This window comes from Stenella coeruleoalba (assembly GCF_951394435.1).
Source record: "Stenella coeruleoalba genome assembly, chromosome: 7".
Lineage (NCBI taxonomy): Eukaryota > Metazoa > Chordata > Mammalia > Artiodactyla > Delphinidae > Stenella > Stenella coeruleoalba.
The window spans coordinates 86229264-86252383 of NC_137153.1; the positions used below are offsets into that span (position 1 = coordinate 86229264).

The following is a 23120-nucleotide window of genomic DNA, read 5'->3' on the forward strand; positions in this document are numbered from 1 at the left end:
GCTTGCTAACTGCCTCAACCAAATCTGTGGCCACAATTCTCTTAGGCCCAGACACTTGTATCCATAGGCTTACTGTTTTCAGCAAAGCTGCTTTTTGAAAATTCGGATTTGGCGAGGGACTGGATTTGTTCACGTACTCTGAGCAGTGATGAAGCACAGAGTGTCCCTTGCAGCCACAAAGAGCAGCGGCAGCTGCTGTCCCAGCAACAGAAGAATGACACTTGGTGAGGCGTAGGCGCTGGCCAGTGAGCTGGGGACAACAGGAGTGCGACTCCTCGGGGACAGCTTCCCGACGAGGATGACTTCAGGGATCTGGGTGCAAGTAGGAGGAAGGGGCCTCGGGGCAGACTGCCGGTCTGCCCCCGCTCCATGTCTGAGCCAGATCAAGTGGGTACAGAACTGAATCCCACTCTCTCTGCCCTGCCCTGGGGGAACCTCCTCATGAAGCCAGGCAGAGGCTGCAGGCAGAATCACCTTTATTGGAGCATGACCTGTCGGGGGCTTGTACCCTCACGGCCCCCACAGCTAGCTGGGGGGTGGGGCTCGCCAGTATCAAAAAGGAGGAGAAGAGCAGAGGCTGTGGGGACTGGCTGGAAGCTGCTGGCGGGGTGCAGCGGGCTGGGGCCCTGGCAGGTTCAGACTGAGGTACAGCAGCGTTAATAATACTCTCGGAGCGTTAATACTCTGGGGAGGGGCAGGCACTTAGGGGGCCCTAGGGCATGAAGGCACTTGGATCCGGGAGGGGACAGGGGATGTGCAGTGGGACTGGGCAGGGCCAGGCCCGGGGTCTGGCAGGCACTTCGGGCAGTGCTGGGGCGGCAGGCTGGGCCCGACAGCCCAGAAGGCTTTGGTGGTGGCAGGCACAGTCTCTGGGCTGGGTCTGCGTCGAACAGAAGCAGCTGCCCTAGTGCTCATCTCGAAGCTCTGAAGGCAGGAACTTGTACTGCTGTTGCCGGATCTGTGCCAGCTTCTTCCGCGCCTCTTCCAGCTCTCGTTCCTTCCGAAGCATCTCTTCCTGGGCGGCAATGATCTGAGGGATGGAGATCAGGGACTCAGGTCAGTGCGTATGTGCCTTAGGGTTTAGGGTTGTTGAGACCGGCACGGGCACTGGGACCGCCCTGCTGACAGTGTCCCTCAGAGTGTCTGGCACAGAGCTTACCTGGGCAATGCCCCCAACCATCTTCTCCTTCACCACCACTGTCTCGTTCTCCTGCTCTTCAAAGGCTGCAGCCTTCTGTGCCGCCTTCACCAGGTTATCCGAGGCTCGTTTCACGGCGTTGCCGGCAGCCTGGGTAGAGAGAAGGCAGCATGAGTTGAGAACTCAGGTAGGGTCCCAGCTGAGAGAGTCCCTCAACCCCCTCACAGAAAGCATGCCTCGGGGGTGAGTTTAAAGCAGCACAGCTCAAGGTACAATGGGATGGGTCAGGGCTCCTCACCTGAAGCCGTTTCATTGCCTCAGAGTCCTGGTCTGCCTTGACCTTGCAGGCCACGAGGAGCTGGGCTGTGGAGGCGGCGACCTGCTTGGCTGATGAGATGAGCTTCTCCTGGCTGGCGTGGCCTTGGACAGCTGCATTGGCTGCCTCACACAGATTGTTGGTGGCTGCAGCCACCATCCGGGCCTGAAACAGGGAGATTAGATTACAATATGCCTCTTGCTCTGGTCCATGCCCTCTCCAGCCTTCTCAAGTCTCTGAAGCTCAGAGGGATGTAGGGGGAGTTATACACTCACGGCAGAAATGAGGCCCTGGGACCACTGCCCATCATCCAGTGCATTGGCTGGAATGGCGCCCACCTGTGGAGGAAGGCGGGAGCCTGCTTAGACCTGTGCTCTCCGCAGGTCCTAAGGGCCTCCCAGCTACAGTGCAGGCAGGTGTGGACGGCAGAGCTGCTGCCGTCCCCTTTCTGCTGGCTGTCGGAGTCCTTACCTTCCCTTGGGCCACCAGTTCCCTCTGGGCGGCTGACGCAGCCTTCACCAGAGCACTGGTGGCTGCTGCGATGGACTTGGCAGCTTCTAGTATCTGTTCCTCGAAGTTCAAGGACTCGTCCGCCTCCTGCAAAGAACAGACGAAGGTTGCAGAGAGAGATGGAAAGTAAGAGGGGCTGAAGGTGCAGATGTTCTGAGGGTAGGGGAGAGGGAGGGAGCAGGACTGACCTTGGGTTTGGCCCGGGGCTTCAGCTGCTCCAGCTTTTTGGCTGCAGCCTCAATGGCAGCCGCAGCTCCCAGGAGCTCGTTCTCAGCAATGACTGTGGGGTCCTCTGGGTCCACCCATTCTGTTCCTAGTGGGACGAAGTGGGAAAGGAAGAGGCTAAGGCAGAGCAGGGAGGTCAGGGGCACTGGGCAGCACGGTTACTAGCACCGGGGCCTTGGCATCTGTGAGGACTATGGGAAGAGGCCAGCTCCGAGCAGACTACCGGAAGTAGAGGTCTCCCCGGGACAAGAGTCTCCCTTCCCTCCCTGCCCCTGGTCGCCCCTCACCCTTCATGGCCTCAGCAGCCTGGATGAGCTCAGTGACTGAACCAGCCACACGCTTTGAGTGCCCCGTCAACTGCTGCTTCAGTTCTTGGCTGGGCTTCTGCAGGGTCTGGGGAAGACGGGGGCAGGGAGCAGGGAACATCAGATCTTAGCGTCTACCTTGACCTTTGAAAAAGGGCAGATCAAAACCCTCCCCACCCCGCCCCCATTCCTAGACCGCTCCACACCACAGCCTCAAACACCACACAGCCTATGCAGGTGGACTCCAGGCACCACACGGCACACATGGTGAAGACAGTGGGGCTGGGCTGTGTGTCACTCACCGGCTGACAAGGAACAAGGAGAATGATGAAATGAGAAGAAAGAAGAGATGACGAGGTAGAGAAGGAGAAGGTCAGGTGGGAAGAGAGGAGAAAACAAAAAGAGGAAGAGATGAGTGGGAGAACCAAAGATGCTAAAACTGATGGGGCCCCAGTGGAAAGGAGACTTGGAAATAAGAACAGATTTGGGGAACAGATGGTGGCGTTGGGGGGGAGATTTGAACAAAAAATTAGAGAGCGGGGTCTGAGGCCTGTGGGAAGAGCACTGTGTGTTTAGGGAGGCTGGTGTGAGGAGCAGACAACTCCCGCCTTACCAGCAGCACGTGGTCCAGCAGTTCCAGGTAGCCATTGGCACATTCCCGGCCATAGTGCAGGGCTCGAAGCCGCACATCAGGGGCCACTTCTGGGTGGTAGGCTGCTTCCTATACCACCGGGTAATAGGTTAGCTTTAGGATCCTTTGGGAGCTCCCAGTCCCCCAAGTCCCTACAGTTTCTCCCTACCATGTTCTGCCCTAAAGCTGCCTCACTGCCTCACCACAAGGATGTCTACCTTGCAAGCCCGAAGCATATCTGCGATTGCACGGCGACTTAGATTGGCTGTGGCAATGACATCCTCCTGGCGACAGGAGTTCCCAGCAGCCACAGCCTTGGCTGTTGCCATGGTGATACCCTTGGTCATGCGGATGAAATCTTCCGGGGTAGAGGTCTTGGCAGGTGGCTCTGGGGAACAGAAGACCTGTTGGGGGTAGAACAAGAAGAAAAATTCCACAGTAAGTGAGGCTGTAAGATAGCACAGCAGTCATGTGATTGGTTTATTCATCCATGTGTTCACTCAACAAGCATTCACTGAATATTTATCATAGGTCAAGTGCTTGGAGACTTTCACACGTTCACAGCTAATATAATAGAAGGCAGCTGGTCGTCATTTCTGACTGAAGTGATCAGGGAGAATTTATCTGTTTGAAATTAAAGAAGTACCTCTGAGCTGGGTTTTCATTCGTAAAGTAAAGAGAAGCCTTGACAGGGTGAGTGGTGAAGGTGGGCAAGGAGCCAGGTCTTAAGAAATATAGATAACAGGAGGGCTTTTTTTTTTTTTTTTGCGGTACGCGGGCCTCTCACTGTTGTGGCCTCTCCCGTTGCGGAGCACAGGCTCCGGACACACAGGCTCAGCGGCCATGGCTCACAGGCCCAGTCGCTCCGCGGCATGTGGGATCTTCCCGGACCGGGGCACAAACCCGTGTCCCCTGCATCGGCAGGCGGACTCTCAACCACTGCGCCACCAGGGAAGCTCTGGGAGGGCATTTTAGGTAAGTGGTAGAGCATGAATAACCAGGACATCAAGTGGGAGAGTATCAAGGAATGTTCCAGAATACACGGATGAAGGAGAAAAGATTGTTGGGGTCTTGAATATCAAAATAAGGAAGTTAGAATTTCATATAATATGTAAAAGTCATAAAAATATTTTGATGTATGTGTTCATCCAACAAATTACTAAAGATCAGCTACGTGGCAGATTCTGTGTGAGGTGCTAGGAATGCAATGGGGGATAAGGTAGACAAGGCCCTTGTTCTCGTGGAGCTTACAATCTGGTTTTGGATACAGATTATACATAGGTAAACGAGCAAAGAAACTAGACTGTGAAGGAAAAAAAGAGGGTGCTGTGATGAGAAAGAAAAAGGAAGTCCTTTTTCATAAAGGTGGTCAGGGAAGGCCTCAGGAGGAGGGGATGTTTAAGCTGAAGCCTAAAGGAGTAGAAGGAACCAGATGTTCAAAAAGCTGGAAGAGAGCAAGAGCAAGGGCCTGCAGTGGGCAGAGCTGAGAATGCAGTGGGCCTGGGGCCTGGAAGGGGAGGAGAGCAGGGGCCCTGGGGCCTGGGAGGCGATGGTAAGGAGAGTGGATTTTACCACAGATGCCAGGGCAGTCACTAAAGGGTTGTAAGCACTGAAGTGACATAACCTGATGTATATTTTTAAAAGATAATTCTGGGAATTCCCTGGCGGTCCAGTGGTTAGGACTTGGCGCTTTCACTGCCATGGCCCTAGGTTCAATCCCTGGTCGGGGAACTAAGATTCCACGAGCTGCAAGGCACGTCCTAAAAAAAAAAATTATTCTGGCTACCGTGTAGAGAGGATGGACTGGAGGGGGTGAGTGGAGTGGGGAAGCAGGGAGATTAGACAGACACTATCACATAAACACAGCTAAGGACCGATGACGGTTTGGACAAGGTGGTGGTAGCAGAGATGGGGCAAAGGGCAAATGAGATCTATTTGGAGGGAGCACTAAAAGAACTGCTGATGGGCTCAGATGTAGGGAACGAGAGAAAGATGTTAGAGCTGGGTTTCTATCTTTAGGAACTGAGTTACTAAGAGGTGCCACTTACTGATATGGGAAGATGAGGAAATGATCAGGTTTGGGAAGCAGAAAGTTAGGAATTTCAATTTAGACATCTCTAAGGAGAGGCGAAAACAGAAGATGAGAAAGACGAATTTAGAAGTTAGAAAGATGAGGGACTTCCATGGTGGTCCAGTGGTTAAGAATCCGCCTTCCAATGCAGGGGACGTGGGTTCGATCCCTGGTCAGGGAACTAAGATCCCACATGCTGTGGGGCAACTAAGCCCACGCGCCACAACTTACAGAGCCCATGCGCTCTGGAGCCCACAGCGAAAGATCCCGCATGCCTCAACTAAGACCCAACGCAGCCAAATAGATAGATAAAAAAAAAAAAAACTTAGAAAGATGAGTAGGAAAGATGAAAGTGACAGAGACTGAAGGCAGGGACACCAGGTAGAAAACTGGCACAGCAGTCAAAGTGAGGGAGAGTGCTGCCAGTGGGCCCGGAGAGGAGGGATGAAAGGAAAAGAGAACAGAGGAGGGTGGCTGGCAGGACCTGGCGATGGCCTGAATATGGTGAGTAAGGCAGTGAAGTCAAAGATGACTGAGGGAACCTTCAGGACCGGGAGGCTGTTACCATCGTTAGTGGGAAGCAGCACGTCAGGAAGAACAGCTGGTTGGGAGGCACTGCATCTCGGTGCTGACGTCAAACAGGCAGTTGGAAATAACTAAACTCAGAATTGGAATTCAACTTGTTAGAGAACAATAAAGAGAGTGGTTAAACTTGCCAAAGAAGAGGATAGAGTAAGAAGGCGATATGTGCAGTTCTGGGAAGGCCTCTACGTCTACTAGGTTGAAGGTGATTCAATGACGACTACAGAAGAGACGTGGGAGGCAAGAGAAAAGCCAGTGTCAAGAAGGCCAAAGGAAGAACGGTTTCAAAGAGAGGCTTGCTAAGGGAGTCAACTGCTTTGGAAATGTCTGAAGAAGATGAAGGCCAAGAAGCGGCCACTGCATGTGGCAACTAAGAGGCCATTGGTGACCAGAGAAAGTGGGGGGATGAAAGGGAGGTGTCAAACGGTAGGGAGGAAATAGGTGAGGAAGGGGAAGACAAGAGTGCAGCTCGTGTAAGAAGTCTGGCAACGAGCAGGAGAGAGAGAGAGAGAGAGAGAGAGAGAGAGAGAGAGAGAGAGAGAGAGAGAGAGAGTGTGTGTGTGTGTGTGTGTGTGTGTGTGTCTCGCAAGTTCACCATCTATCACGACCCTGCTCTCCGACCCAAGTCCCCGATGCCCCAAACTTGCACTCACCGCCAGTTCCTGCCGTATGTGCTCAGTGGTTGCCTCCAAGGCCCGTGTGCCTTTGGTGGCCTCATCCTCCACAGCTTTCACAGTCTTAAGCAGTGATGTCACATTGGTCACCATCACCTGGGGAGCATCAGAGGAGGGAGGGAAGGAGGGATCATTTTAAGGAACAGGAGGAAGCACAATGATCCGCTCCCTCCCCAGAAGCAGCTCTCATTTCCTCCCACCTTGGCAGAGTTCTTGAGCTGCCACACGGCAGGGTCATCCCCAACTTTGCCAGCTGCAGCCTTTGTTGCACTGATGAGGTCTCCCAGGGCCTTGGCCACATCTTTCACTGCATTGATCAGCACCACCTGTGTGGGGGAGCAGAGGCTCTGGTCTGTGGGAAGAAAAGGGGGAACAGGAAGTGGTTCTGGCCAGAATTAGGGGTGTGAGTTGGATACCTGGGTCTCTGGGTCCTCGGCTCCCAGGCTGGCTGCACCCAGCTTGACCACGTCGGCGAGGCGGGTGATGGTGGCCACAGAGGACTGGGCAGCCTGTGCCAACTTCTCCTGGCTCCCAGCTGCGTTCTGCACCAGGACCTTGGTGTCCTCCACCAGCACCTTTGCAGTCTTCAGAATGCCCTCTCTGGGGGAGGGTCCGGCCCAGTCAGCTCTTCTCAGGCCTCCCCCGGCCCCTCCAGCCTCTGTGGCCCAAACCCCGCCCTGCCTCCATGAGGCCCAGTGCCCTCCTCACCGGTGGTCAGCGAAAGTTTCAGCGCCCTCTCGATTGAGTGTGCCAGCGGTAGCGAACATGATGGTGGTGTCGAGGTCGGCAATGATGCCGGACACAGCACTGGCTGCCGTGATGCAGGCCTGGGTGCCACGATTCCCGGCCTGGAGCGCAGCCAGCACGTGGGAGACCTGGGGGAGGAGAGTCATGTGGCGACTGTGGCCGGTGTCCCGTGAAAGGGAAAGGTCACCGGTGTCTGAGAGAAGGGACGGAGGAGAGGGCTGGGAAGGCTGGAGGAGGATGGGAAAGGCTGCAGGGTTGGGGAGCCTGGCCCTCAGTCCGTGGGGATGAGCTCGGTCACCTTCTCAGAGACTCGCCGGGCGCACTCTATGAGCTCCTTCTTGGTGTAGGCGTCACTGGGGCTGCACTGCAGGGCGCCTGCCTTGGTGGCCAGAGCAGCACAGCCGTGTCCCAGTTCCTGAACCCGGTGCTTGATGTGGGCACCTATCTGTGAGCAGGTGAAAGAGGGAGATGGATTTTACGAGAGGCGCTCGGGTACGTCCAGTGCGCTCGGAGGAGTCACTAAGGACCTAAAAAACCATGCACTGCAGACTGACGAGGTAGTGAGAAAAAGCGCCCAGCACAGACTTGTCCTGTTTCACAGCCTTTAGTCAGGAGGCCACCTCCCACACATGGAAAATACTGGCCTGTGGGCACCAGCTGTGAGGACCTTGTTAAGCACGGTGAGGAGGAGGGGAGAAGCACTTCATGCTGGGGTATCTGAGTCAGAGGCCACGGCTTACAAGTTGGCCTGTGTGCAGTGCGGTTGTGGAGGGGTTTGGGGCTGGGGATTAGGTGTGTCACGCTAAGATCCATTTTTACTTGCTTTCTTGGAAAGCCAGGAGCTTAGGGAAGGAAGCGCTTCAGGGCTTTACAACAGAAGAACCAGGAAGGGAATGCAGGCTTGCAGCACAGCAGAAGAGCAGCCACAGGCCCAGAAGAGGGTCAGCAGAGAAACAGCGGCAGACCAGGAAAGCTCTAGATCCTGGGCTGTCTCCTTTATGCCTGTGACCGAAGGCTTTGATGCTGTCCCTATGCGGAGCCCTGATCACTCTTTCATGGAGTGGCCCTGAGGAGGAGTTCCCCTTTCTATGAAAGATCAGAGGGGGCGAGGGTGGGACAGCCCCAGAGCCTGACATGATGGAACAAGGGGCATGCCTCTGGGGTTTCCTGTGAGGCGCTGGGGAAGGTCACAACTGCCTCCGAGTTACCTCTTCATTTTCAGCAGCCACAGCTGCAGGCTTGGCCTGTGAGGCCAAACGGCCATAGTCACTGGTCAGCTGGTTAGCGAGAGGGCCCAGCTCCTCAGGGCTGGTGTTTGACTTGGTTACCTGGAGACAGTGGAAGAAGTGAAGTTATGTCCAAACTCGACTTTCCAAGAGCAGTCCTCTTCTTCTCTCCCAAACTCACCATCTCCTGAACGGTGACAGCAATGGCCTTGGCTGTCCGCACCATAGTCGTCTGGTAATCTACGAAGGAACCTTCTGGTTCACCCATTGGTCCTTCATCTAGCTAAGGGGAGAGAATGGGGGAAGAAGAAAGATTGTTGGTCTCTGCCACTGGGCTCAGGGACCCTGGTCCACAGTAGGCTCTGTCCATGGGCACCCCAAGACTCCAACCTGGTTGATGGCCTGGGTGATGGAGTCCACCATGCCGCCGACAACCCCGGCAGCACTGGCTGCCTCGTTGAGGGTGGCTGTCAGGTCCTCCACGGCCTCTGTCATCATCTGTACAGCCTCCTCCAGGGCTTCCTGGGTGTGAGCTGCTTGCTGTGGGGCAGACTGAGTGAGCTGGGGCCCAGCTGTTCCTGCTTCTCTTACTGTAGCAGCAGCCTCTCAACCCGGCCCTCAGTACCTTGGGGTTACCGCCAGCCTCCTTGGCCGTGTACAGCAACTGCAGGGCAGACTCGGCCAAGGTTTTGGTCTGGTCCAGGAGTGCCATCTGCTGAGGATGACTCAGGGTCTTGGAGGCAGCACCCACTGCAGCCAAGGTGAGTGGCTCAAAGTACTGGGCCATCTGGGACACCTGAGGCAAGGGTTTGGAATGGGTCAGCCGGGCCAGGTACCCTGGCTTACCCTATCCCGGTCTCCCCACGTGTCTCCCCAGGTACCTTGTGTCCCAGCTGGGAGGCTTCCGCCCGGGCAGCACTGGCCAGTGGCTCAATAAGATGGGAGATCTCCTGCACTGCAGTGAGCATCTGGGTATGCAAGGCCTGGGGAGGAAGCGAACTTTAGCTCTGACTGTGACCTGCAAAGGGACCCTCTAGTTGCACAGGTCCCCACTCTTCCTTCCACATCCAACTAACTAACCCCCTTGGCATGTTCCATACCCTCGATGTTTCTATGAAGCCCATTCCCAGATCCCCCACCTTCCTCAAGCCTGCCATCGCTCCTCCCAGACACCTTTCACAGAACCCCCTTCCCCCTTACCTCTTGAGAGATTCCCTCACGGGGAGCAAGCTGCTGGCTGATTGCGGCAAGGGAAGCCTGGTCTAGGTCCCGCAGACAGCTGTTCAGAGCTGCAATGGCCGCCTCACACTCCAGCTGCCCTGGAGCCTTGTCCCTGCAGACACATCACAGGCTCCAACACCAAGAACGTCTCTTTAACATAAGGCTAGCCTGCCTTTCCCTGTATCCCCCGAATCTTGGACAACAGGTGTTCTCCAACACCATCCCATCTCATTGCACCTAAGTGCCCACCCCTCCATTCTGTCACAACGTATATCCCCCAGTCACACCGGTTCTCCAGCCCGCCCCCTGTACCTCATGCTTGTAATGAGCTTCTTGATGGAGTCTGAGACAGTACGGGAGTGGCCAGCCAGCACCGACCAGCGTGGGGGGTCCCGGGGATTGACTGCCAGGGCCCGGGCTGTCTGGATTAGGCCCCCTGCACTCTCCAACATTGTCTTGGCAGAGATCACAATGGGCTCCATGGCAGCCCGGCCCTGGGGAGAGGGGAAGCAGGGAGGTGAATCTCAAGACTCCTGGGAAGATGAAGCGGCAGACGGCCCATCCATTCTGCCTTCACCCGGCCTCACCTCGGGGCTGATCTGGGCGGGAACGCTGGAAAACTCAGGGTTAGACGCAAAGGCACTCAGATTTTCCACAGCCTCCAGCAGCGGGGCTGTTGCTGCTCGGCACTGCGCACGGTTCTCCTCTGTGAAGGCCCCGTCCAGCGCCTGAAAAGGGAGTGATGGGGAGGCCCTCAGGACGGACTGGAGACAAAGGCGGTGCAGCCCAGGTCTCCCTCCTGAGCTTAAAGGGTGTGGGGAGAGGCTGGTGATGACCAGCCTGGATAGGAAAGGCCTTGGGCTCAGGCAGGTGGGATCTGGTAGAAAGCCTCAGGGAATGACAGGGGGTCAGGGAATGACAGGGGGTCAGGGGAGAGAAAACTGGATAGGTCAGGGAGAGGCTGAGAATTCAAACACCGGGAACCTTGATGGTCTTGACAAGATTGGCCGTGCTGTTGGCCACCTCCTTGGCCGATTGTACGAACTGGCGCTTGGCTGTAGGATTGGCAGTCCGGGCAGAAGCCAGGCGGCAACTGTTACACAGTGCAGACGTGTGTTTGGCCACAATGGTGGCTGCAGAGAGCACCTGAGGAGACAGAAACGTGGAAGAGCCACAGTGAGGGCAGGAGGGAAGTGTCCACTCCAGGGAGCAGCCCCTTTCGCTTGGGGGATGTATAGCAATACCCTTGGAAGTCTAATTAGGAAAGACAAAGTCACCTGAAAAGTCAAGATCTGGGAGAGAGAGATACCCAAAGATGAGCATGAGCAGGGTGCGGGGGAAAGAAAGATGAAAAGCCGACACACTGATGGAGAAATAATAACAGGCTCTGTAGGAGAGTGAGCTCAAACATCCATAAAGAGGTGGTGAACTTGGCAGTAAGTGAAGGAACAATGAGAAGCACGGCAGGAGAAGACAATGACCCAGAGATGCTGTGGGTAGGGGGGTCAGAGCTGGGGCCCCAACCTCTCCTTCCCCACATGTCCTGCATCTCCCTCTCCCCCTCACAGGGCTGGTCTGTCCTGGCTCAGCAGCCTTTCCCAGGCTTGTCCATGGTGCCTGTCCCTTTGAGTTACCTGGGCCTGGGTGCAGCCAGGCTCTCCCAAACTCTGACAGGCCATCTGAATTGCCTGGTTTGCTCGGGCAAACTGCGTGGGCTCCACCAGCCCTTGCTGTCCAGCTTGGCTATTGGGGTCAGAGACGCCAACCAGATATGCAGCCTGGGGAGAGAGAAGAGGTGGGGTGAGGAATAAGGAATATTCCTTAGGTGGGACTCGAATAGCGATAGTGGGGACAAAGGGGAGCAGGGCTAAGTTTAGTGGCCAGGGTTCTATGTGAGTGGAGGTATATTAGCTAGCTATAGTTACACTATAAGAGGGAAAAAAACCTCTCCTGTTTTGTTAAATTTGTTCAAACATTTCAGAAGATTAAAAAAGTAAAAAAAAAAAAAAAAAAAAAGGAAAGACACAAAATAAGGTTTTTATTAAAATTCTATATGTATGTGTTTATATGCTGAGTCTTAAGGTGAAAAGTACTGCTTACTGTAAGTGGCAGTAAAAAAAAGTTTGAAAGCCCCATACACACACACACAAAACCCCTTTTAGAGATAGTTGTAAAACTATAGAGGGTGTTAGGCTAATTAACACTTACGATACCTCCAAGCTTCAGAGATTTGGAAAGGGGGAAGGGATGGGTATAATGGTTGCCAAAATCTGTTTTTGCTTGGAAGACCATCATAAGGTTTGATTCTTACTTCACCCAACACATGGTAGCTTTGCTTTTTCCTCTTCATGCTATTCCAGAAATAAGTTAAACCATATACCGCAGGCCACCCAACAGAACAGGACACGGGGAGGTAGGGCGACTGAAGGAGCAGGATGATAGGCCTTCAGGGACACAGTCTGAGATGATGAGCTCTCAAGCCAGTTTGTTTTAAGGATTCATATACGAAAGCAGAATACTCTGAGCTAATAGGTCGTTTTACACTTCATAATGTAGAAAAAGGCAAAGTTAAGTGGTGACGCAAGTAACTGGAAATTTAGTCCCTGGTACTATTCTAATAAAGTAACAATTATGTGGGGACTTCCCAGGTGGTCCAGTGGTTAAGACTTCCACTGCAGGGAGCCCAGGTTCGATCCCTGGTCAGGGAACTAAGATCCCACATGCCTTGCAGCACACCCCCCTGCCCCGCCCCCGCAAGTAATAATTATGTGAAAATAATTTGCATATGCTAATCAGCATATACCAAGAAAACTGGGTCTGGAAACAGCCCAATGATTGGACAGTGTAACCATACCTCAAAGCACCAGGGCTCAGGGGTGACAGTGATCAGAACTGCTGGTGTTCTATGATTGCTGACAAATATCTCTACTTTAGGAGGGGGAAAGACCCCCGGTTTCCATACAGTTGGCTTTGCAAGCATAACTTTTTGAGTTTTCTGCATGTGTCAGGCTGCGAGGAGGTGGGGGAGGGGAAGCAGGGGCATTCCAGGGACCATCTCAGGAGCATAACCTGTGCAGCTGCCTCGGTGAAGCCGCAGAGGGCCTTGGAGGCTGTGGCAATGGCCTCCCCAAACTCTGGCAGGTTTCCGTTCTTGGCATTTTGGGAGATGCCAGTCATGGCCTCACCCAGTACCTGAGGAACACAGTGTGTCAAGAGAGTCAGAGCCTGTCCTCAGAGGGACAGAGCAGCCCCCGGTTAGTTCCATCTTCCTGTCCTCTGCCCTCCTGGGTTCCTGGGTGCACTTACCTTTGAGTTTTCCATGACACTGTCCAGGCAGCCAAAGTAGGACATGTCATTGATGGGCTGGACTGGGTTCTCTAGGAGTTCCCGGACCGTCTGTAGAGGGGGAGGGTGAAGTGAGATCCAAGACACCCCCCTCACCCTCCAACCAAGAACCCTTTCCTCAACCTCAACCCCATTTAGCCTGACAGGGCCCACCTCCAACTCCCGCAGGGCATTGTCACACTCTTTCTGCCCGGGCGCCTGCTGGGTGCACATGGTGATGAGCTGGTTGATGCTGTCAGTCACTGCCCTGGGAGGAAGTCAAGTGAATGAGCGCAAAGGTCATCATTTCTGCATCCTGTACGTGTAGGAAGTCTAGCCATTTCTCTTTTGCCTGGAACAACTCCTAAGCCAGGGACTTCTCATGAGATGTCCCCTCCCCAGTCTCTTCAACATTCTAGGGCTGGGCTTCCCAGCTCCCACGTACCGGGCAGCTGCAGCCAGCTGACTCTTGAGGTTGGGGGCTGCAGGGTCTGTGGACAGGGCTTTGGCGGCCAGGAGAAGTTTGCTTGAAGACATGGAGATGCCCTTCAAGTTGGACACAACCTGGGCGCGGTCCTCCTGGCTCTGTTGAAGGAAACAAGGTCAACACATTGTCCAGTCCTTTCTTATCTGTCTCTAAAAGGAATCTTCTGTCCCAGACACTCAAGTACTGCTAGAGACTGGGGAGAGGAGTGAGCCAGGAGCAGGTGAGGACTCTGTGGTCACAGAGATGCCTCTGATCTAACCCTCGAACAGGACCCAGTGCCTCTTCGTACCGGAGCCTGGCCTGCCATCTCCACACCAGCTTCCAGGAAGGTGCTGAAGTCCTGTCCGAATCGACCTGAGGCTCGAGCCAGGTCCTGAGGGGTTCCCCGAGAGGCCTGCACCAGTTCTGTGGCTGCCTGATTTAGCCCAGCAGCGGCTTCATTCAGGCGGCTCTGAGCTTCTTGAAAAGTCCCGGTGCTGGGGGGAAGCTGCAGGGTCAGAGACAAAGTCAGGTGCAAGAATGGGAAATGACGTGAGGGAGAGTCTGGAAGAGGAGCGCTGAGAGGTGGGCACAGAGCCTGGGGGCAATGAAAGGGGATACATCTGGGGAGTCAGGGTCAAGGAGAGGTCCAGAGGTAGAAGCTTGGAGTCCTTCATCCTCCCTGTGTTCCCCCCACACCCCTGTCCTCCTACCGAGTCACTCAGGAGTCGCTTGCTGGCATCTCCCACTGCTCTCAGGGCATTGTCCACATCTCGCTGACCAGGCAGGCAGCTGACACAGCGGTTCAGGGCCTGGGTCACTGCTTTGGCCACCTGAGGTGGGAAAGGAGACAGGGGTTGCCAAAATGGAAACAACTGGGAGATCCCCTCCTCCACCCATGGGAGACTCTGAAAGTGAAAGCAGAAAAGGGGTGTTTTAGCTGAATAGGCCAGGGTATCACGTTAGGGTATCAAGCGATGGTGACCAAACTTCCCCAAATGTGGCTTTCAGCTAGGCCCCTGCCTCAGTCTAGCTAAGACACTTCTACTAAGACTGAGAAGGAAGGGCGGAATCCAGAGAGGAGCTGCGGTGTCGATGAGACTCTTCCCCCGTCAGGGTGGGCCTTCTGATGGGATCTGGGGGAGAGGCAGGGAGCGGCCCTGTCCCAATACCTGACCTGCGCAAGCCGCTGCTGGCTCTCAGGGTCCCCTGGGTGGCCAGCTGCCTTCTTCGCCTCCTCGATGAGGCTGCTGGCCTTATCCAGTACATCACTGGCTGTGTCAAGCACAATGGCTTGCACCGCAGGATCTGATGTCAGGGCAGCTACGCCCCTGGCGGCTTGGGCCAGTGACCGCAGCCCACCTGCCACATCCCGAGCTGCGATACCTGGGGAAACAAGGAGAGAGGAAGAAGGGGAAAAGGCACCGTCACTGCCAGGCCCTGATGCCGGTGGCTTCCTCCGTACAGCTCCCATTCCCCCATCCTCCTCACTACATGCCCCATTCCCAGCCCTGTCCACGTACCTGCGTAATTCTCATTGCCCTGGGCAACCTCCCCCAGCAGCTGGGCGATGGCGGAGCTCACTGCTTTGGTGCTGTTGCCCAGGTCCTGGGCACACTTCTCCATCTAGGGATGAAGGAGGAGACTCGGGATCAGGTGCAGGAGGAACTGGGAAGAGGGAACCTGAGCAGCTATTCAGGGACAGCTGGCAGTTTGAGTGAAGGTTCTGGGCAGCTCTGGGGCACGGGTGAGAAGGAAGACCTCAGGGTTTGAGAAAGAATGAGGTCTTTCGAATACCTACCGTCTCCCCAGGTAAGGGCTTAAGCTTGCCATCTCGAGCCGCTGCCTTCACTTCCTGCAGATCTCTCTCTAGATTCTGAACCACACTCAGAGCAGAATCCATCTCCAAAGGCCCACATGCTTCCTGAGCCTACAAAGATATGGGGGGCGGGGGGGGGGTTGAGGTGTAGGAGGTACACTGTGTCTCATTCACGCCTCAGGTTACACAATTACCCATTTTAGGATATTCTGAACAGATTCTCCATCATCCTAGGACTCCCCCCTCATCTTCCAAAAAGGTAGCCAGCTCCTATACCTTCTGGGCAGCGGTGCGGAGTTCAGCCAGCGCGGTGCCAAGGTTTTTAGCACACTGACTCAGCTGCATGGCCGATGCCTGGTCCTGAACTGTTGGCACTGAGGCCTTCGCGGCTGCCACCATCTTCCCACCTGGCTGTTGGGGAACAGGTAGGCAGATGAAGTGTACCATACGCCCTCTGGGCTTGGGTACAGGGACTGATGACGGTCAGGATGTGGTGAGCACTGGGGCTCAGTACTGGGAGAGAGGCTATTGGCAGAGATTTAAACTGATTAAATCTAAAGGTCTCATAGAAGAGTGGGAGGGGTCTGGTCTGAGTGGTGAGCGGAAGATGCCTTGCCTGCAGGAAGCTCTGGCTGGCAGCAATGAGGGCTAGCTGCGCACTGGGACTGTCAGGCTGGGCTTGGCTCCCTCGGACGCCCTGCACCAGCAGTGGAATCTGCTCTGCCACAGCCTGTAGGTGAAAATGTCATCAGGGCCACCTCTCCGCAGGCTGGGGGAAAGTCCCCCATCTTCCATGCCTCCTCCCGCCCCCACGCGCTTCCTGGCGTCTCACCTTGCAGCTCTGCATCAGTTGTGGCTGGGGGCCGGCAGAGGCCTTGGGGGTGGAGGCTGCATGTTGGGCCGCAGCGATGGTCTGTGTAGCTGAGGCTGCAGCCTGCTTGGCTGCGTGCTTTAAGGACAGAATAGTGAGGACGAGGCCCAGACATTCCTATACCCTGTCCCTGGCTTACCCTGCCCGTGCTATCCCCCAAGGAAACATCAGCGTCCCCGCACATCCCTCCCAGTTTCATTCCTCCTAGAGCACCTACACTGGCTTGGTTCCCGGCCTCACCTCCAGGCGCTGCACCAGCTTCTTCTTGATGGCATTCTGTGCAGCTGCGTTGGTCGCCATGCGGAGACCCTCAGCTGCCTCCCGCAGTCGCTGCTGCTGCTCCTCACTGTCAGGGTGGGCGGCTGCTCCCTGAGAGGTGGCGAGGGGACAGTTACCACCCTGCGTCCCTGTGGACCCTAAATAAGCTCTTCCCTGACCCCTCCAAACTCAGAGGTATTTTCCGGAAGTCATTTCTAACTACCCCCACTGAAAGGTAATCATAGTTGAGACGAGCTACCTCAGGCAGGCAAAAGGGGAGCCTACAGGGCTCTGGCTTCCGTCTGGGATGCTGAAATCCCTTTCTTGGGTAGAACTGTTTCTGCTTCCCCTCTCTGGGGAAGCAGCCGTATTTCTTCCCCCCTCCCCACAAAACACCACTAGCAAATGGGGGTGAGCAGGGCTCTCTGGGACAAGGATGCGGTTTAGAGCAGGGATCTCAGGGATACCAAAGCAGGGGCCCTGGTTACTCCTGCAGCCTGAAGAGCCCCAGAGCCCAGGGAGCCTGGGAATCTACTGGCTTCTTCCTGACAGTCCGCTGCACCCTTGTGTCCCTGTGTCCCACCGCCTTGTCTTTCTCTGTGCTGCTAGCAGCGGATCCCCTGGGACTGAATGCCCGCGTGCATTCACAGGAGACCAGGAAGCAGACAGGTGGTGGCAGCAAAGTAGGGCAAAGTTGGAACCGCAGGCCTTGGTCTTAGAGGAAGAAAAAGGGTACAGTTTCCTATCAGTCAGCAAGGACTCTGGGAGTCACACTGGCTGGAAGCCTGGCGCCATCCACTCACCGCCTAGGGGCGCATTTATTTCCTCAGTGCTCCTGTATTTGTTCTCTTGTATCTTCTGCTTTTCACCTCCCATAAGTGAGGGTGACTATCTGGACCCTTCTACCTCCCTACAGGGCCCAGTCTGGGGGTGTGCACAGAAGGCTCTCTACCTTGGCAGCCTCCACCATCTTGGCTGTGGCATCGGCCAGGATCTTAGCGGCGCTTAAGAGCTTGCGGGAATTCTCCAGATCACTCTCCCCCTCGGCATCAGCCTTGATGGCATTGACCAAGTCAGAGGTGGCTTGGGCTAGGATGCGGGCCTGTCGCACCATCTCACCTGAGAGCGTAGGCACAGTCAGCGAGGGGAGCCAGAGACACTGAGAGGGTGTTGGGGGTGGAGGAAAGTGGTGCAGGCAAGGTGGGTAGGGCTTTTAGGGACAGTAAGGAGACACAGAAGTTCTTGAAGTGATTTCCCTGGAGTTACTGTTTCCTGGGTTTAGGATCTTGGAAAGGAACAGATTTCCTGGTGCGTTCTGATGGGAGGAGGGGCCGGGGGCAGTCTCCAAGGGGTATTCTCCGTAAGTAGTCTTGAGAGGATGAGACTCTTTGTGAAGGATTTTGGGGGTTAGGGAGTAGAATGGGGATGGCTATCTCTTAATAATATCATTTTCCATCTATTTTTGTGTACACTTTGGTATGTTCTTTAAATACACCAAGGAAGGCAGAGTGGATATCATATTCCTGCTTTACAGATGGGGAACTGGAGATTTCAGAGATTAAACACCCAGCCCACTGTGCTGAGTGCTTGGTGGGGGGGTGATGGGTCTGCAAGGGAATTTCCAGTGGACTCGGGGAACCTCACTGGGATTCTCTGTCTTCCCAGGGGGGCTGTCCTTACCAGCATCACCCATGGAGCTGAAGATGTTCTCGGTGACAGTGAGGATGGTGTCAGTGGCCTGGTCATAGCGGCCAGCAGGCCCAGCCCCTGTGGCGTGGGCCCTCACGTGCTGCAGCAGCTCATTCAGGGCCTGGGTGACAGCTGTAGCCGCTGCTCCTACTCCCCGCAATAGCTGCCCATCCTCTGTGGCAGCCTGGGAGGCGGACACACAGCCCTCCACGGCTTTGGCCACTAGTCGTCCGGCCTCCACCAGCTGCTCTTGGCAGACAGGGGAGCTGATAGTAGGAGCCACCACCTGTGGGCAAAGTGAGTGTCAGAGATGTAGGCGAGGGAAAGGAGTCGTGAGGTAGGGGTGTCTGTGGTGTTCACAATAGTTATTAGGTTGGGTAGTGAGGCCTTGGGGGCCAAAGAGATAAAATGAGAGGCTCTTGTGTGTGTGGTAGCATCACTCCTAGGCACAGGCTGCAGCAACCTTTGGGGCTCACCTTGGTACAGGCCACCAGCTGGGAGGTGGACAGGGCACACTGTGTTGCTGCAGCAATAACCTGGGTCTGAAGCCCTGAGTCCTCTGTTCGCTGGGCCACACTCTTGGCCTTGAGGACCAAGGCAGCTGCAGCACTTGCCACGGCCTTGGCTAGCTGCATGAGCACCTCCTGTGAGAAAACAGCAGTCAGCATGGCCTGAGATCCAGCTTGGGATCCACGGACCCTTCTCAGAGGCATAAGCTGTTTCATTAGTCCCACCGACTCCAATCACAGAACAGTGTGCGCAGAAGCAACCAGAACCTACCCCAAGCCCCTGCCTCGAGCACCAAGTGGGACAGAACCCCCACCAAGGAACAAACCCACACCGAGAGAAACAGTGTCTACACCAAAGGGAGAAACGCATGAGGCGGATACACTCGGACGGCAATGGGGAGGGAGGGTGGGCAGCGCTGTTACAATGGGATGGAGGGAGGGGTCCCTCCCACCCCCAGCGTCTTTTCTCCATTTCTTCTCAATCTTGGTTGGAAGCAGTCACCCTGGAGTCTTGGGAACAAGTCCCTGTACTACCCTTCGGACCCCATTTTCTCAAGTCCTGCCTGGGCCGTGCCTCCCCAGCTCCCGTCATGTTCTGCTCCCCCAGGAGGCCAGGGGAGGGGGCAGAGCGAGTGTATGCGGCTCAGAGAGGACAAAGCTGGGAAGGCCCAGGCCAGAGGCCGTTACCGTGGGGGGATCGGGGGGAGATGGCACCCCAGCCCCTCTGGGCGCACAGATCTGCATGGGAAATCCAGGATGACAAGTCAGCTGAGGAGACGGGCATGGGGCGGGAAGGGGGAGCGAGAGGAACAGCGTCCTCTGGGTGTGTGGTCCACAGGACTGGAAGCGGGGGTTCAAGACGCCCTCAAGTTGGGGTGAGGGCTACATACGGGAAAGATGACAGGCAGCCAAAAACGTATCACCAATAAGGGCCAAGGGTGAACTAACAGGTTAAGTTTGGATTCAGGGGTTCTGAATTCTTATCCCCAAAAAAGGGACTGGGGGTTCCCAGTGTCATCCCTGGAAACAGAGGTTCAGGTTGGCTCTGAGGGGTCAATTTACAGTAGCAGGACAGCAGCTGGATTCAGGATCAGAGGTTACCTCCTAGAAGCTGGGGTCTGGGGGTTGGGTAAGTCACCAACCTGGAAGTGGGGGTCAGTATCACTTTCCCCAATTTGCTGCAACAGCTCCCCACTGGCCTGGCCCACGTTCCCAGCTGCTTGCAGCAGGTTCTGACGGGGCTGTGGAGAGTGAACACCGGTCAGAAGCTGCCTAATCCCTGCCCACATGTCCACGGGTCCTACACGCCCATGGGTCTCACCCTTCCATCCCGCAACATGGACCGCCCCCTTCTCCTTGGGCTCAAACCCTCCCCTCTCCCTAGTGCCAACCCCTGGCCCCTGACCTCGGCACTGGCCGGCTGGGCACTGCGCAGCAGTTCTGACACCGCCCCCGCCAGGCCCTTCGCTGCCTGCAGCAGGGGCCGGCCGCTGCCACCTTCGTCCTCCAGCAGGGCAGCCAGCAGCTTCACGCCGCGGGACATCTCCGTCAGGTTGGAGGAGATTGTGGTGACTGCGCAGCCCACTGCGGTGTAGTCTGTCTCGGCAGGGTCCCCTGGGGGGAGAAGGAAGAAGAGGAGGCCAGTCACAGGCAGTTAGTCATACACACGTCCTGAGAGAGACGTACACACGAAGTCCCTTCCGTGAGTCAAGGTGCAGTCACACTCACGCTTGCACATGCTCGCCCTCCCCTCCGCCACCGCACACAGAGGGCTGGGCATCCGGCCTACCTGCTGTCAGGTTCACCACGGAGGCAGTACCGGCTGTGATGGCGTCTACCTGGGAGTGGATTTCATGCTTTGATTCATCCATCTTGTTCTTACGCCAGGCCTTCGAGGCCTGAGAGAAAAGAGGAACAAACCTCAGGACCTGCTCTGCTGCAGTTAACCCCAACCCTGCTCCTTGGAGTCCCAGCTTCAGCACCATCGGCCTCTCCTCCGTCCCATACTCACAGCATCCTGGCCCAGAGGGGGCAGAGTGTCAAAGTCATCCAGAGTGGCCTGGGCAGCCTGCACAGCTTGCATGCTGGAGTTGATGGTTCCAGTGAGTGCCTGCTGGGCTGACGTCTATGAGTCAAAGAGAGAAGTAACAGGGAACATTTAGAGGAGAGAGAAGGCAAAAGAGAGCCTGAGGCCGAGAAGGAGACAAATAGGGACACGGGAAAGACTGCCGAACTCCTGGCTAGGCCCAGCCAAGGGAGGCTAGGCCCGGAATCATGGCAGCAGTGGGGGCACTCTTACCAAAGGAGGCATGTGTCCTCGGTGCATCTGGCCACTGGTAATCTGCTGCTGGGCAGGTGGCATGCTGCCCACCTGGAAATTTTCAGGACCAGAGGCTCCGGAGCGCATGATGGCTGGCAGGGCCACGGAGCCATGCTCCACCTTCCCCACCCGGTTACACTGCTGCTGAAGGACTGTTGACCTAGAGAGGGGACGTACGGGGAGCACTCCGAGGACCTCCTCCTCTCATCCCTTCCCACCCCGCTCTACAGCCTCCGCACGTCCTGTGGTCTGGGCGGTGCGTGAGGTCTCACCACAGCCTGCGGCTGGTTAGAGGCATCCTAAGGACTCCCCACCTCCCACAGTCCTTGGGGGTCCTGCCTTGCCTTCCCTGCCCAGTTCCCCTCGTACTTCTTGGGGGACACTGAGTCCTCCAGCATAGTAGACTCCTCGTCTCCTTCCAGTCCAAAGTGATCCTTGCTTTTTTTCTGTAGGGAGAAAAAAAGAACAAGAGTTAAAGAAGAGGGAAGTGGGAAAGGCAGCCTTTTCATTCCGCAGTCAGCCATCTTCCGGAACTTGGGTCCCCCTTTCTAAAGGACCGGCTTGGGGACAAGGTAAGGGAGGAGAAGGAGAAGGTGGGGGTCAGGCAGTGCTCACCTTCTTAAGGATGATATCGATGTAGCCAGCAATGAGCTGTGCGATCTGCTCCCCCTCGGTTGTCTGCACCGAGTAGTAGCCATCTTGGTAGTCCCCGAAATCCTAGGGGGACAAGGTGGGGACTCAGTGGGAAAGCCTGAATCCACCCAGGATGGGAAAGGGTGGGGCGGGAGCCCAAGGTTGAGCTGATGAGGGGCGCTTCCCCGCCCCGTGCCAAGAGCCTCTAGGACAACAGCCTTTCTTTAATCTCCTATTTTTTTATTCTCCTTGGAGGGAAATATTTTATTTCCGAGGAGTGCTCTTTATGCTACAGTTTCAAATGCGTGGCATTTAGGAAATCCCTCTTCTCTCACCCTGAATTGGGAGGACACATTTATCATTTATCATTAAATGACCATAGTTAAGGATTAGTACTAGTACCCAAAATGGAAAAACCACCTTTACTAATTTCCCTTCTCAGTGGGGCACTTCCTCAAGGTGGGATCAGTTTTCAATTCATAATGCCAAAACATAAAGCTAGAGGAGGAAACTACTGTAAATAGCTGTTGCTGAAAGAGGGGAGGCTTATTTTTCTTTCTGTCACCTTTTTCTTCCCTCTCCCCAAGTTTCCTGTGATCTCAGCTTGCTGGTTACAGTTTTGTTCCGTTGATTTAAAAAAAAATGTTTCATTTAAGCTTTCCTCATTCTCCAGGAGAGTTTCCCCTCTATTCTAATCTCCACGTTCCTGCAGTAGTTCCAAAGTTTTCCTCTTTTCTGGAGTTGCATTCAGTGCACCTACCCCTGAGCAGGGGTGCGGGGGAGACCTCTGTGGCTGCCCCTTCTCTGAAAACTCCAAAGCCCTTTCTCCCCCGAGACCCCAGCTCACCAGGGTGAAGCTCTTGGGAGAGGCAGCCCAGCGTTTGATGTTGGTGAGGTTCCACTCCTGGATCACCTCTTTGGTCTTCTCGTCCACTCGCATCACACACTCCTTAGTGATGCCCAGAAGCCTGGGCACCAACTTGTTTTTTCCTTTCATCTTTTCCTGTAGGGCAGAGGTTGTCATTGGTGTTATTGGTCAGGGGATGAGATCCAGACCACAGTGGGGTGCCGAGGTGGGCAGGGGTGAACCAGGGTGTCTATGGATGGACCTGGGACAAGGCTATGTTAGGATAAAGGGAAAGGGAAGGAAAATGCAGGGTAAGGAGGGAAGTGATGGTGGAGAACTGACAAAGGGGCAAGTTTTCACACGGAAGAGAATGAGATTCTTGGGGAACAACGGGAAATGTGACTGGGGGCAGGGTTAGAGGCTCAGAGAGGAAAGGGTAAGAGTGGAAGTAAGGGCGGGCAGAGAGAAATATCTGTAACCCACCTTGACCAGGAAGAAGGAGACGCCGTACGTCTTGAGGGAACGGGCTAGCTTCACATAGCGTACCTTGGCCTCGATCTCACTCATCTGTCCACAGTTCTTGTGTGCCTTCGAGTATGAAATGGGGAAACATTTAGCAAAATGTGGGGAGGATGATATCGCAGATGAGGAGTTAAGTTGGGATGTGAACTATGATGGGAGAGCATGATGGGAACAGAGGAAAAGTTAGGGGGATGCAGACTATAAAAAATGAGAAGG

The 23120-nt window shown here is 55.3% G+C and overlaps 1 protein-coding gene across 2 annotated transcripts in view; it reads right to left on the reverse strand.

Moving 5' to 3' along the window:
- Window positions 1-459: 459 nt before the first annotated feature.
- TLN1 (talin 1) overlaps window positions 460-23120 on the reverse strand; it is a 31847-nt gene continuing 9186 nt past the window's right edge. The window contains exons 9-58 of one of the 2 annotated variants that reach the window (XM_079926857.1): window positions 22866-22970; window positions 22383-22538; window positions 21518-21619; window positions 21272-21348; window positions 20882-21062; window positions 20594-20707; window positions 20372-20480; window positions 19988-20196; window positions 19725-19823; window positions 18550-18717; window positions 18065-18359; window positions 17337-17503; window positions 16367-16495; window positions 16088-16204; window positions 15872-15985; window positions 15532-15666; window positions 15238-15366; window positions 14960-15062; window positions 14614-14822; window positions 14150-14269; window positions 13747-13944; window positions 13416-13555; window positions 13145-13238; window positions 12953-13042; window positions 12716-12838; window positions 11281-11424; window positions 10631-10792; window positions 10234-10374; window positions 9959-10140; window positions 9626-9758; window positions 9307-9408; window positions 9051-9221; window positions 8816-8965; window positions 8607-8708; window positions 8408-8527; window positions 7498-7644; window positions 7161-7327; window positions 6869-7052; window positions 6653-6778; window positions 6432-6548; window positions 3441-3529; window positions 3344-3386; window positions 3108-3215; window positions 2477-2582; window positions 2153-2277; window positions 1926-2051; window positions 1730-1792; window positions 1437-1619; window positions 1160-1288; window positions 460-1030 (exon numbers count right to left, since the gene is read on the reverse strand). In XM_079926857.1, the coding sequence (XP_079782983.1) occupies window positions 905-1030; window positions 1160-1288; window positions 1437-1619; window positions 1730-1792; window positions 1926-2051; window positions 2153-2277; window positions 2477-2582; window positions 3108-3215; window positions 3344-3386; window positions 3441-3529; window positions 6432-6548; window positions 6653-6778; window positions 6869-7052; window positions 7161-7327; window positions 7498-7644; window positions 8408-8527; window positions 8607-8708; window positions 8816-8965; window positions 9051-9221; window positions 9307-9408; window positions 9626-9758; window positions 9959-10140; window positions 10234-10374; window positions 10631-10792; window positions 11281-11424; window positions 12716-12838; window positions 12953-13042; window positions 13145-13238; window positions 13416-13555; window positions 13747-13944; window positions 14150-14269; window positions 14614-14822; window positions 14960-15062; window positions 15238-15366; window positions 15532-15666; window positions 15872-15985; window positions 16088-16204; window positions 16367-16495; window positions 17337-17503; window positions 18065-18359; window positions 18550-18717; window positions 19725-19823; window positions 19988-20196; window positions 20372-20480; window positions 20594-20707; window positions 20882-21062; window positions 21272-21348; window positions 21518-21619; window positions 22383-22538; window positions 22866-22970 (6729 nt within the window). In that variant the 3' untranslated portion in view covers window positions 460-904. Of the gene's footprint in view, window positions 1031-1159; window positions 1289-1436; window positions 1620-1729; window positions 1793-1925; window positions 2052-2152; window positions 2278-2476; window positions 2583-3107; window positions 3216-3343; window positions 3530-6431; window positions 6549-6652; window positions 6779-6868; window positions 7053-7160; window positions 7328-7497; window positions 7645-8407; window positions 8528-8606; window positions 8709-8815; window positions 8966-9050; window positions 9222-9306; window positions 9409-9625; window positions 9759-9958; window positions 10141-10233; window positions 10375-10630; window positions 10793-11280; window positions 11425-12715; window positions 12839-12952; window positions 13043-13144; window positions 13239-13415; window positions 13556-13746; window positions 13945-14149; window positions 14270-14613; window positions 14823-14959; window positions 15063-15237; window positions 15367-15531; window positions 15667-15871; window positions 15986-16087; window positions 16205-16366; window positions 16496-17336; window positions 17504-18064; window positions 18360-18549; window positions 18718-19724; window positions 19824-19987; window positions 20197-20371; window positions 20481-20593; window positions 20708-20881; window positions 21063-21271; window positions 21349-21517; window positions 21620-22382; window positions 22539-22865; window positions 22971-23120 lie in introns of both variants that reach the window. The other variant, XM_079926856.1, reaches the window with a different exon arrangement.